Source organism: Blennius ocellaris, assembly GCF_963422515.1.
Source record: "Blennius ocellaris genome assembly, chromosome: 16".
Lineage (NCBI taxonomy): Eukaryota > Metazoa > Chordata > Actinopteri > Blenniiformes > Blenniidae > Blennius > Blennius ocellaris.
In genome coordinates, this window is record NC_137665.1 from 12,682,647 (window position 1) to 12,695,742 (window position 13,096).

Consider the following 13,096-nt stretch of genomic DNA (forward strand, 5'->3'; position numbering starts at 1 on the left):
CTGTCTCCTTCATCGCTTAAAAAGAAAGACAGCAGGTCTACGGAATGGTAGTAAAAACAGCTCGATTGTGTGGTTTGGACCAAAAGGCAGGGTGAACTGCAGGTGAGGTGAGACGATGCAGATGATCTGCATGTGAACAGAAGTGACAGGATTAAGAATGTGAGAGAAATGGTTCATGATGGATAACACTGGGGGAAAAAAACGTCATTATAAAGTAAACAAAGTTGAGTTAAAAAGTCCTTAAAATATTTAATAAGAGTCCCCCAGGGTGCATAAATATGTTAATGCTGTGTATGTAGAAGATGGATGGCAAGGAATCCACATTCAATTAATGATAAATAAATCCAAGGAGAAAAGTCGGATTGTACCGCTATCAATTAATTATTTTAACCATAAGGTCAATGTTTGGAACGGATATGTACAACTGGTTCCCATCTTTTGTGAACCGGAAGCCACTTTCCAAAACATGTGACAGAAAGATGAACAGTCTTTTAAATAGATGTAAAACTGATGTTCAATCGTAATTCCTTGTTTCGAAGAGGAGGAAGAAAAGTCGTGAATTGGCGAAACAAAGATGTTTGAAAGCTCAACGTCCTGAGCTTGGGAGTACAGGGCTGATGGGGTTTACTTCCACAATGACTATACAATTTCTTTAACCTATTTTCACCAACAACAATGCAGTCACTTGTACCACGTGTGCTCACAATCTCTCCATCACAGCAGCATCTGGTTTCCTCAGACAGCTGGCCGTCTTTGGGAGGAGCCGATGAGATAACGCACGCTGACTTCACGGCCTTGTGTTTGCATCATTATTGTACAAACCTGCTGCTGCGCCCAAAAATGCGCAAGGCATTGTTTTACTCGTATATGCAGACTCACTTCCACCTCACTGGCGTGTCAATTTAACCGCCGTGCTTCCCGACAATAACTCCGCAAATGTTGAGTATTTCCTCCACGATGATCTTCATCATCTGGACATCCTCGGTTAAAATGTGCAGATTAAAGTTTTCTTGGGTGGTGGTGTGTTGGATCCCAGCATGATAAGCTCCAAGGCTTTTGTTTTTTTTGGGGGGGGTCCATTGTTTCTAAGTTTTCACATATACAAGTCAGAATCCCTGGTTTTATGTGTCTAATTGTGGAAAATAAATAAATAAATGAAATAAAAAAAATAAACATCCTCACAGTGATGCGGAAACATTCGCAGTAGTTTTCATCTGAACTGTACACACTTATCTATTGCCTCTTGTTTGTGGATCCACCCTGCAGCCACGCTGTAGTGGGTGCGATAAGCCTTTGAGACGTAACGTGCTGGAAGTAATAAAAGTACCTTTTTGTTGTGGGGGGGGGGAAGAGTGTCCAACTGATAAACTAATCTTTTTATATTACTTGGCTGGGGAGCCAAGATTTAAAATCTCTTTGGATGGGATAAATCTGACCTTTAGAATGACCACAGACAAACACAATAAAATCAGTTTTAATGTTATTTCCAATTAGATGCAACACTTTATTAGCGGAGGGCCGCATGGTGACGCAGTGCTCCTTTCTGTGTGGAGCTTGCATGTTCTCCCCATGTGTGTCTGTGTCTGACGAATCATTTTACATCTGGTGTGGAACGGGTACACATACATATTTCCTTGGTTTTGAGTGATGTATTATTGGATTTGTTGGTTACATTGCTGACTTCAACAGTCTGCTTCTTCCGTGCATTCAGCAAATACAACAACAAAAGAATCCTCAAGAATGTATTGCGCTTGGTCGCACAGCGAGTCTTTCTGTGACACATTAACAATGAAGGTCAAGGTCAAGGTGGCTTCATACGTTTAGGCAGATTCTTATTGCAGCAGGAAAAGAAGAACAACCACAGGACAGTGAAAATAGCCGGGACCCAGACATGGATGGACACTCACAGGTTCGCTGACAGGATTAAAAGTGAATAAATAACTGAAATAAGCACTAAAATTCCACGATTAGTGGAAAAGGAGCCATTAAAAAGATAAAAGCCTGGTCGAACTGTGTTAAATTATATTAAGACCCAAATGTAAAGAGGAAGTCAAGTACCATAGGAAGAAATGAAGAAGAAAAATTAAGCTGTATTTCAGCTCTTGTTGAAAGGATTTATATTTATCTCACACAGATAGTTGTTTACTGCTTGTACAAACTCCCCACCTCCAAGCCCACATCTTTGGGGGTGGTCCCATGTGTGTGTGTGTGTGTGTGTGAGGTCTTAGGGTATATATAACCCCTCATTCTCAGTGCTGATCATCTCCTTCAGCCACACACAAAAGCAAAATGACCAGTCTCACCGCTAAGGACAAGGCCACCGTCAAGGCTTTCTGGGCCAAGGTTGGCGACTATGCAGAGGATATTGGCAAAGACGCTCTGTCCAGGTGAATATGAGTGATTCTAATTTTGGGTGCAAACTTTATCCAAGCCAACACAATTAACTCGGTGTTAATTATTTATTTTTTTTCATCCCTCTGCAGGATGCTGGTTGTGTACCCCCAGACCAAGACCTACTTTGCCCACTGGGATGATCTGAGCCCCGGCTCTGCCCCCATCAAGAAGCACGGAGTCACCGTGATGAATGGAGTTGGTTTTGCTGTGACCAAGATCGACGACCTGACTGCCGGCCTCCTGAACCTCAGTGAGCTGCACGCCTTCACCCTGCGTGTGGATCCTGCCAACTTCAAGGTACACACACACACACACACACACACATCAAACATTGATGCAAAGTGTCTCTGAAGTCCACAATTATTAAGAAGTTTCTGTCCATGAGTGGAATGAATGCATCAAAGCGATCCCAATGGTTAACATCGAGGGGATTCTCTTGTTTTCACAGATCGCCGCCCACAACATCATGGTGGTCATGGCTATTATGTTCCCCGTCGACTTCACCCCCGAGGTGCACGTGGCCATGGACAAGTTTCTGGCAGCCGTGGCTCGCGCCCTGGCCGAGAAGTACCGATAAACACCTCATCCTTCAATCGTCTTCCAGCTCACTGTGCTTCATGATGAATAAAAGCACAAATGTTAACAGCAAATACCAAAATTGTGTTCTCTGGTTATGTTGTCATGTGTTTGTGTCTTGTTACAAGAAAGTGGAAAACAAACAAGATTTATTACATCTGATGAAAACCACTCAGTCTTGTGCACTTCTACACTTAACTTCAGGCAGTTTGAACAAAAATGTTCACTCTTTGTGGTTTGCAAACATCCATAAACACAACAAACACTTCTGCAGGGTGTGTAACACTTTCAATAAAGTGTCAAATAAATTACAAGTGCAATAAATCATATTACAGTCGTAAGGAAAATGACTCCAAGCCACAAAATTTGTTCACTTTGAGTCACTTAGAAAGAAAGAAAGAAAGAAAGAAAGAAAGAAAGAAAGAAAGAAAGAAAGAAAGACTACTGATGAAACACACAAACATTTCCGCCAGTTACTCTCCTCAACTAAATGTTGACGTGTTTTATGCACCAGTTTCTATAATGGAGTTGATTACATCAACAGAAGATTATTTTATTCAAATTATTACAATCATGTACAAATCCCAAAGGTTCTCTGTCAATTCAAAAGGGAATAATATGAATAGGAATGGGAAGAAAAAAATCACTGCTTTTATTGAAATGTTGGGAAATTCGCAACTTTTAGCAGACAACCATGAAATGAGTCTGCTGCTCTTCTCTGATACCACATCCTCCTACTTTTATCTTCCCTCCTGTGTCCTTTTCACCTCTGGATAACATCTGAAACATTTACTGAGTATGGCTGTTCTTTATAGAAAGATTGGTAGTCGATAAACACGGACGAAAATCCAGACGAGAGCGTGCTGCTACTCTAGGAAACTGCAGGTGGACCCCAAAGACTTCCTCTTATAATGTAGCATGAGACGAGTCTATGAGTGGTATTGTTATCTGGCAATAACACCCCATCCTCCACACTGCTGACGCCCTCTGATGCATGTTGTGTCACAGCTCGGGGCATTATGTTTTCTGGCAGATGTGTTATAAATGTGCATTTATTGCTGCAAGCATATCAGCTGCCAGTCTCTTTATGCATCAGCTGGAGAGCTATCGATTTTGGATTGGTGTGCTTTTCTGTAATATTTTAATTGAGCTTTTTATGACCTCTAATTGTATATTAAGTGAAGTTTCAGAACGTGTGTGTGTGTGTGTGTGTGTGTGTGTGTGTGTGTGTGTGTGTGTGTGTGTGTGTGTGTGTGTGTGTGTGTGTGTGTGTGTGTGTGTGTGTGTGTGCGCGTGTTGGGGGGGTGGGGGCTGCAGTGGGTGTGCACTTGCTTTGTTGCGGACATAAAAGGGCTCACCGTGCGGCTCCAAGTCAAAGCTGAAACAAGATGACTTCTCTCACTGCCAAGGACAAGGCCACCGTCAGGGCCTTTTGGGCTAAGATTTCCACCCACGCACCGGACATTGGCAGAGATGCTCTGTCCAGGTAACTACCCCCATCCTTACATACACCCCGCTGCAAATTATGGTTTTTTAATTGTATTTGGCCTTCTCATTTACATTACCCCCCCCCCCCTGCAGGATGGTGGCGGTGTACCCACAGACCAAGACCTACTTCTCCCACTGGAATGACCTGAGCCCCGGCTCTGCCGCCATCAAGAAGCACGGAGTGACCGTGATGTCCGGAGTGGCCGATGCCGTGACGAAAATCGACGATCTGACCGGAGGTCTGCTGAACCTCAGTGAGCTGCACGCCTTCACTCTGCGAGTGGATCCTGCCAACTTCAAGGTGCGCAAACGAAACGAGACGCGTCCAGACGCGCAACTCCGCTTTTTTACGCAGAAAACCTTTTACGCACGTGTTGCGTGTTGCAGGGAAACTGACATGGTGGAAGTAATCTCAATGTCTCTGTGTGATTCTCTGCAGATCGCCTCTCACAACATCATGGTGGTCATGGCTATTATGTTCCCCAACGAGTTCACCCCCGAGGTGCACGTGGCCATGGACAAGTTCCTGGCCGCCTTGGCTCGCGCCCTGGCCGAGAAGTACCGATAAAGCGCAAACAGCAGCGTGGAGCTCCAGGGAGAGAAGATGACCGAACCTCATCCTGCACCATGACCAATAAATGCAAACGAAAACTCAGCTTTTGGTTTCTGCTTCTTTTTTTTTTGCCAATGTTTTGTGTCTGGTTTGATTTAAATTAAATCATTTGTTTGACAGTAGCCATGGTCATATAAATCCGTAGAGCTCAGTTTTAGTTACAGCACATAGGCACCTCCATACACCTTTAGAAAGAAACCAACATTAGAAAGGAAAAACTCTGTTTCAAGTAAGAAACCTCTGCAAAAGCAGGCTCACAGGAGACGAGTTTCTGCTGTTTTAGTTTGGAGGATGTGCAATCTTTATGACCAAAAGAGACACTTTTGTGATTTTTTTCCACTAAATCACATTCACCTGAAGCCTTAAAACACATTGAACTTTTAAAATGAGTCACACTCAGCTTTCGAACTTTCAGACAGCAGTTTTGAAACACGTTTTGTGACGTGTTAATTACAATTTATGATAAACATTGTATTATAGTTTCAGCTTTTGAAACTACACTATAAGGGCTTAAATACACCCGGGAAGGGAAAACACAGGTCGGGATGCATCACACTAATCAGACACACGGCGGGAGGGTGAACAGGTGAAGTGAGACGCAAATGAGACAGAGACTTCAAAATACAACAGGAAAACACAAACAGGGAAGTGATGCTGACTTGACAGAGACAAAAGAGGGACACATACACTCTCCCCATTTTTAAGTTTTTTTCTCTTTTGCGAATTCTAGTCATTTTAGGATTTTAACCCGTTTTAATTATTGTTTATTTGTTTATTTAATCATTGTGCCTTTTTTGAAGAGTCAAAACAATTATCAAGAGAAAAACGTCAACAAAGCCAATACTCTGCAGTATCAAGTCACAGCTGTACATTGGGGACATAACGCAGAAAAGAGAAAATCCCAAAGCACAGAGCCACTGGCACAATGGAATTATTCGCATTTAATTAGTTCAACAACATTATGGCATGTTTCCATGACATCGTCTGGGGAAAAGTAATCAAATAGGATTCTTCTCACGATTGTCTCTAAATTATAAGATCAGATGTCAACCAATGTACATGCTCAATAAATCACAAATAAATACCCTTGCCCAAAATAAAAATCCTGTAAATAAATGAAAAAAATTGTAAAAATCACAGAATATTGTAAAAATGTGCAAAAAAATGCTTGAAAACAGTTGACTGCTAAAATATAAAAGTTGTCTAAAAATGTCCTAAAAAGGAGGGTGAACCTGTTAAATCAAAAGCTAAAACAGCTAAAAAAAAAAAAAAAAAAAAACCTAATCATAAATACAATGTAAGGGATTTGAACAGGTGTCTGTCTCTAGTTTTGTATAGTGGGATGGCTTTCGCAGTTTTAATTTCTTTTGGGAATTTAATAGTTTGGAAAGAAAACTCTTTTTTTTAACAAACATTTTGTAATCCTTTTGTGATCAAAATGCTTTTTTCTTTTAGTGTATTCCTTAATTGCCCAGTTTCTTTCATATTCGAAGGCATATGAAAATGTTTCATATGTTTTGTCAAAGCTATCTTCACTCAATACTGACTGCCAGTTCTGTTTGCACAGATCTTCTCGAAATGCATTTATTGTCTCTTCTGTCTTCACTCTTTGAAATTGTTGTCCCATAATCCATTCCGTTCTCCTGTTGCAGCTGTTTTATATTATGAAAACTGGTTGATGGTTATTCAAATGCCTCCTTCGTTGCTGTTGCCATTTTCCCCCCACCACTTTATATTTCAGGTTTATGTCAACATACACAGCTACCCCTCACACAGCCTTCCCCTCTCTGTTTAAGTCGTTACACTCTTATAAATCCAGTTCAAAGTCAGCTCCTTTCTCAGTCCTGATCCACGTTTCAGAGATGGGAATAATCCTGAATGGTTGTTTGTACTGTCCTTGATGCTGTTTGATTTCACTGAAGTTTGAATAAAAGCTCCTGCTCTTGAAATGTATAATAGAAAGTTTATTGTTTATTTGAACTGCCCTGTTGAATTGACCTTCCAAATAATAGCAGCAGTTGTCAGTGATGTCGTAGTAGAAACCTCTGCAGAACGAGGAGGTCGGAAAATACGAAAAGAAAATCACTTCTGTTATTGAAACATTGGGAAATTAATAGATTTTAGCAGATCTTCTCCAAAACTGACCATGAAATGATCCTGCCTCTGATACCACATCCTCCGACTTTTATCTTCCCTCCCGTGTCTTCAGGCGTCGATAAAACATTGACAAAAATCGATGCAAATTCTGCAGACAGGAGCGTGCTGCTCCTCTAGGAAACTGCAGGTGGACCCCAGAGACTTCCTATATGATGTAGTGTAAGTCGAGTCTATGAGTGGTATTGTTATCTGGCAATAACACATCATCCTCCACACTGCTGACGCCCTCTGATGCATGTTGTGTAATTGTGTCGCAGCTGAGGCTGTTATCATCATACACTCATCATTTGTGTTGTTGTTTTGCCCCCCCCCCCCCCCCCAAAAAAAAAAAGAATATAGTAACAATCCACACTTTTTTTTGTACGTGACAAAACAAAACAGTTAAACGTAACTGAAGAAATGTGATACTTATGTAAAAAAAAAATTAAAAATGTTTGAAATGCAAAACATTCCAGATAAACTAAATAATATATAAGAACAGACACGAGTTTTGATCACTTACACCATTTTTCAATAATATAAGACTGGAGATGGTTCAAGTGACAGCAATGTTGCTTTATTAACTGGCAATTTATCGTAACAACACCAATTCTTCTGCGACAGACAATAATGGTAGTTTGATATTATTTGTAATGATTGTTTTGCTTTCTATAACTAAAGTAGCTTCACCTGAGCATCTTCACTGATATTAAACATCCCAGTCAGTCCAAACATTTACCCTAATTACCATCAGCTTGTAGGAAAAGAGTTTCAGATTGGTATTATGTTGATTCACATGTATAATTTGAATATGGGTAATCATCTCGCAGGGTTATGTATTCAGGCAGACCTTTAATTTTATATTAAGTGACGTTTTAGAAAAGCCCTCTTCGATTGTTTTTTTTTTTTTTTTTTTTTGCTTTCTTTCTTTGCTCAACAGTGGCATAATGATGACATATATAACAATGATAGATTTAATAAAAATGTGTGATGGGTGACGTTTTCTGGACTGTCATAACTTCCTAATCTCACCCATTGCGATTGTGCACGTACCACGCCCATTGCTTGGGGGGCTGCAGTGGGTGTGCACTTGCTTTGTTGCGGACATAAAAGGGCTCACCGTGCGGCTCCAAGTCAAAGCTGAAACAAGATGACTTCTCTCACTGCCAAGGACAAGGCCACCGTCAGGGCCTTTTGGGCTAAGATTTCCACCCACGCCCCGGACATTGGCAGAGATGCTCTGTCCAGGTAACTACCCCCATCCTTACATGCACCCCGCTGCAAATTCTGGTTTTTATTTTATTTGGCCTTCTCATTTACATTACCCCCCCCCCCCTCTGCAGGATGGTGGCGGTGTACCCCCAGACCAAGACCTACTTCTCCCACTGGAATGACCTGAGCCCCGGCTCTGCCGCCATCAAGAAGCACGGAGTGACCGTGATGTCCGGAGTGGCCGATGCCGTGACGAAAATCGACGATCTGACCGGAGGTCTGCTGAACCTCAGTGAGCTGCACGCCTTCACTCTGCGAGTGGATCCTGCCAACTTCAAGGTACGCAAACGAAACGGGACGCGTCCAGACTTGCAACTCCGCTTTTTTACGCAGAAAACTTTTTACGCACGTGTTGCGTGTTGCAGGGAAACTGACATGGTGGAAGTCATCTCAATGTCTCTGTGTGATTCTCTGCAGATCGCCTCTCACAACATCATGGTGGTCATGGCTATTATGTTCCCCGTCGACTTCACCCCCGAGGTGCACGTGGCCATGGACAAGTTCCTGGCCGCCTTGGCTCGCGCCCTGGCCGAGAAGTACCGATAAAGCGCAAACAGCAGCGTGGAGCTCCAGGGAGACAAGATGACCGAACCTCATCCTGCACCATGACCAATAAATGCAAACGAAAACTCAGCTTTTGGTTTCTGTTTCTCCTTTTTTCTTAGTGGTGCCTTGTGTCTTGTTTGGTTTCACTTTTTAGAGTTTGAGATAATGTGTTTTTGACACTCGCCATGGTCATATAAATCGAGCGCAAGTTGTTCCAGCACATATTTCAATACGCTCCGTTTTAAGTAAGAAACCTGTGCAGGAGACGAGTTTCTGCTGTTCTGGTTTTAAAGATCTGCAATATTCATGACCAAAAGAGAAATTTTTTGTGTGATTTTTCTTCAAAACAAATTGACCTGGAGCTGCAAAACACGTTTACAACTTCCAGACAGAAGTTTCTAAACAAGTTGAAAACGGTTGCTTTTGTGACGTTTTGATTACAATTTATGATGCTAAACTTTTTATTATAGTTTCAGCTGCTTTTGTTTCTAATTTCAGCACTTTCATAATACATTTTAGAATAGAATAGGATAGAACAGAATAGACTAGATTAGAACAGAATAGAATAGAATAGAAATACTTGATTCCACCCAGAAGGAAATTGTTTTGCTCCACAATATCAAATAACACAAGACAAAAATTGACTAATATAAGCACAGAAGGGATGAAATTAAACCAAACACAGCAAATACTATTTACACGAATGATTTATAGTCATATTGCCACAAGAACAAGGACATTTTTGCCATTTTATTTGTTTTCTAAGCAGCATTACCTTTTCGATTTTTAACCTTTGTTCTCTTTTTAAAATTCCAGTTATTTTAGGATTCATCCCATTTTATTTATTTCTATCTAAGAGATAAAAGTCATTTTGAAAATGACTGTGATGTGTCAATAAGGCAAAAATAAGATCAAGTGTTTCATTTGGTTTGGAGCCAGTAAGAGCTACAGGTTGCACACCCCTGGGATGGAAAAAGAGAGAAAGGAGAGGACAGATGAAAAGAACAACAGACAAACACATGGACGGACATGAGAAAGCAGCTCGTCATCACTCGCTGCAGACTTGATGGAAACAGGACGCTCGGATCATGAGAGAGACTGAAGGTTAGTGACTTGTAATGGTGAAATATGAATGTATGGACAGTGGCCAGTGACGCTTCTCTTAATGGTCCAGTGTTGCCTGAACCAGCCTTACTGTAAACCTTATGAAACAGGAAAGATTTAAGCCTATTCTTTGTAAACTGTGTGAAACTGAACTTGTTCCACATGAGAAGAGCTTCATTTCAACATGCAGTATTCATATACTGCACGAAAAAAAAAGTGGATTTGTTTCAATGCGAGCTCTGCAAGTACAAGAGTAATTTATGAGTCATAAAGTCACCTAAAATTGTGAAAATATCAAAGAATATCTGTCATCAGTTCAGGGCTCTAATTATATGACCTATAGTGACCAGATGCAGGGCAGAAGCCTATAAGAAATATTTCCATTATGTTAGTGTCTCGGTGTTTCGGGATTTTCTTTTATCTATTTCTTGTCTTCAATGTACAGCTGTTACTTGATATTGCAGAGAAATGTATTGAATTTGTTATTTTCCCTTTATTTTTATTTGAGTTTTATCATCTCAACAACATTATGGCATGATATTGTAGCTTATAGCTTCCATGATATTGTCCATGAAAAAAGAAATTGAATAGGATTCTTTCAACGATTGTCCTTAATTCCTAAGATACCATGTCACCTAATGTGCATGCTTAATACATTCTAAACAAATACCCTTACAAACTTACACCAAAACAAAAAATCCTGCAAATAAGTGAAAAACAAATTGTAAAAATATGCAAAGAAAGCCTTATATTATAGTTAATACTCCTAAAATGTCAAAATTGTCTAAAAAAAAAGTTGCCTAAAAAAAGAGGGTGAAACTGTTTAATCATGTAAGATGTGTACAATACACTGTAAGATACAGTTTTTGTTTTTGTTTTTTCTTACTTAAACATTATGAGCCACTTGAACCTCATCTTAGAGGTTAAATATGTTTTGCAGCTGTAGATTTATTGGGATCAGTGGAAAGTGACATTAACGGCTCTTTTGGTAGTAAAGGTTGCTGAAGTTGTGATTTCTGTCGAGGGTCCATCATTTGCAGAAGCTGGATTTAAATTGGTCAAAAGTGCATCTGAAGAGAGAGAAGGAGTGTTGCAGCTATCATATAAGAATTATGATTCCTTAAAAAAAAGAAAAAAGATAGAAAAACCCTTAGATACATGTTTTCTTGTATTAATAGGTGACATACATTGTATTTTTTCTTTCTTATATGCACATTAGATTAGCGACAACTATCACTAGTAAACTGCAGTTAGACTTTTTGGGATTGTCATTTGTGGTTATATTAATCGGCATTGCTTTTACATTTTAATCAAAGTGAGCTTTCCCATTTTAAGAATAAAAAATTATAATGTAATTCTTTTAATGGCGGTGATGTATTTTTCCCGGTTTCGTGGCGCCCCCTGGAGGCCAAAGCGCTCTAAGCATGTGCCTGTATCGCCCAATGCATAGACATAATAAAGACTGATTTTCGGAATCGTAGATGTGCAACCCCGCTGTTGTCCGTCAGATGGTGGTGCTGCACCTCCAGCACTCCTGCTCAACACGTCACTCTTCCCGTCAGCAATGTCGTTTTCTGTCAATTTGCTTCTTCGAAATCTCTTAAGCTCCCTTTAAGATAAATAAGAATACTAATCATTTATACAAAATGTATAACCACTAACATTGGGTCAGTAAATCAAGGGATATTTGCAGTGCCTCCATTAATCTGTGTACCTTTTAGCAAATATGGATTGTAGCATTCACTTATACTGCTTTATACTAATGCCTATTTTGTAACCCTTCGAATAAGTCAGCTAAAGCACGTTTTTATGTGTTTATATGCTGCAATGCCACTGTTAAAGTATATTAAGCCACATATTGTGAAATATGTGTTTCTATTATGTGTAATTGCCACACGTTGGTTTTGGTTATTCCATTTTAAAAAGTTACTAAAGTATTTAAAACTCAACCATTTAATAAAGCAATGACACTTTATTGTAGATCTTTAACCTTTTCCTGAATGGATTAAACTGCTTTGAGAAAGATATAAAACTCAATAGCCTGTAGCCAATAAAACATATGTAATGCAATTATCATTATATTTAATAAATAACCCAAACTGGACTTTGTGCAAATGAATCTAATAATGTCGTACAATATTTAAGTGAGCTTGTTTCTTGAGTTAAAAGCATCAAATAAATTATTGGACCATTTCATGCTTATATATTCACATAATGAACCGATGGCATAACCAGCCTCTAAAAAACTTCAAAATGCAGAAAGAGCAAACTAATTCAAATTTTTATAATTTAGGTGTCGTTTTGTCCATTTATGTTAGGATTTATGTTTGATAATACTTTATTGATCCCACGATAGGTACAGATATATTATACATGATCACAAGACATGAATGTGTCACCTGCTTATCACAGCGTTATTACGAACAAAGTTTTTTATTTTTTTTTATGTGAGGGAGGAAATAATGACCGGAGCAGTTCTCCTCAGAGTAAACATAAACTGTTGAAGACAGCTGTTGGCAGATCGCATCTCCACTGCTGTCGCCTGCAAACTGAATACCTCCATGAACCTCCAGGTCCCAGAAATCTGGCAGATGTTTCTTCCTGTGGTGGTTGAGGAGATGAGAAGTCAATACAGCTGAACAACTAAATGAAAGCAAGTTATATTAGAAGTCTGTCAGTCTGTCAGTATTTTGTACATGCTGTTAAAAAATAGACTACAAGCACAAACATTTTGAAAAAGCATAATATTGTAGCATTCCTTTTTTTATGCATCATTTGCTTTAATGTTACTGGCGGTTTTTACAGCATAGTAACTCATTTTCTTCTCAGTGACTGTTTTAAATGTATTAAAATTGGTTCAGTACATCTAAATGGAAATGTACTCCACTAAAACTGTCTTTATGGGACTATAATGAACATTTCTGAAGTGACGATTATCTCTATTGAGTGAAATGTTTGGAAGATTTG

At 39.6% G+C, this 13,096-nt stretch overlaps 3 protein-coding genes across 3 annotated transcripts; all 3 read left to right on the forward strand.

Annotated features, from left to right (window-relative positions):
* Positions 1-2,289: 2,289 nt before the first annotated feature.
* LOC308141608 (hemoglobin embryonic subunit alpha-like) lies at positions 2,290-2,971 on the forward strand (the record flags this gene model as incomplete). The annotated part of the gene is made up of 3 exons (XM_080511815.1): positions 2,290-2,387; positions 2,484-2,691; positions 2,843-2,971. 3 exons carry the CDS (start codon positions 2,290-2,292, stop codon positions 2,969-2,971), a joined length of 435 nt encoding a protein of 144 aa, XP_080367941.1.
* A 1,387-nt stretch (positions 2,972-4,358) lies between these two features.
* LOC308141610 (hemoglobin embryonic subunit alpha-like) lies at positions 4,359-5,026 on the forward strand (the record flags this gene model as incomplete). Its single annotated transcript, XM_080511817.1, has 3 exons — positions 4,359-4,456; positions 4,552-4,759; positions 4,898-5,026. The coding sequence occupies 3 exons, from the start codon at positions 4,359-4,361 to the stop codon at positions 5,024-5,026; spliced, it is 435 nt and encodes a 144-aa protein (XP_080367943.1).
* A 3,331-nt stretch (positions 5,027-8,357) lies between these two features.
* On the forward strand, positions 8,358-9,025 carry LOC308141609 (hemoglobin subunit alpha-1-like; the record flags this gene model as incomplete). Its single annotated transcript, XM_080511816.1, has 3 exons — positions 8,358-8,455; positions 8,551-8,758; positions 8,897-9,025. The coding sequence occupies 3 exons, from the start codon at positions 8,358-8,360 to the stop codon at positions 9,023-9,025; spliced, it is 435 nt and encodes a 144-aa protein (XP_080367942.1).
* Positions 9,026-13,096: the final 4,071 nt, after the last annotated feature.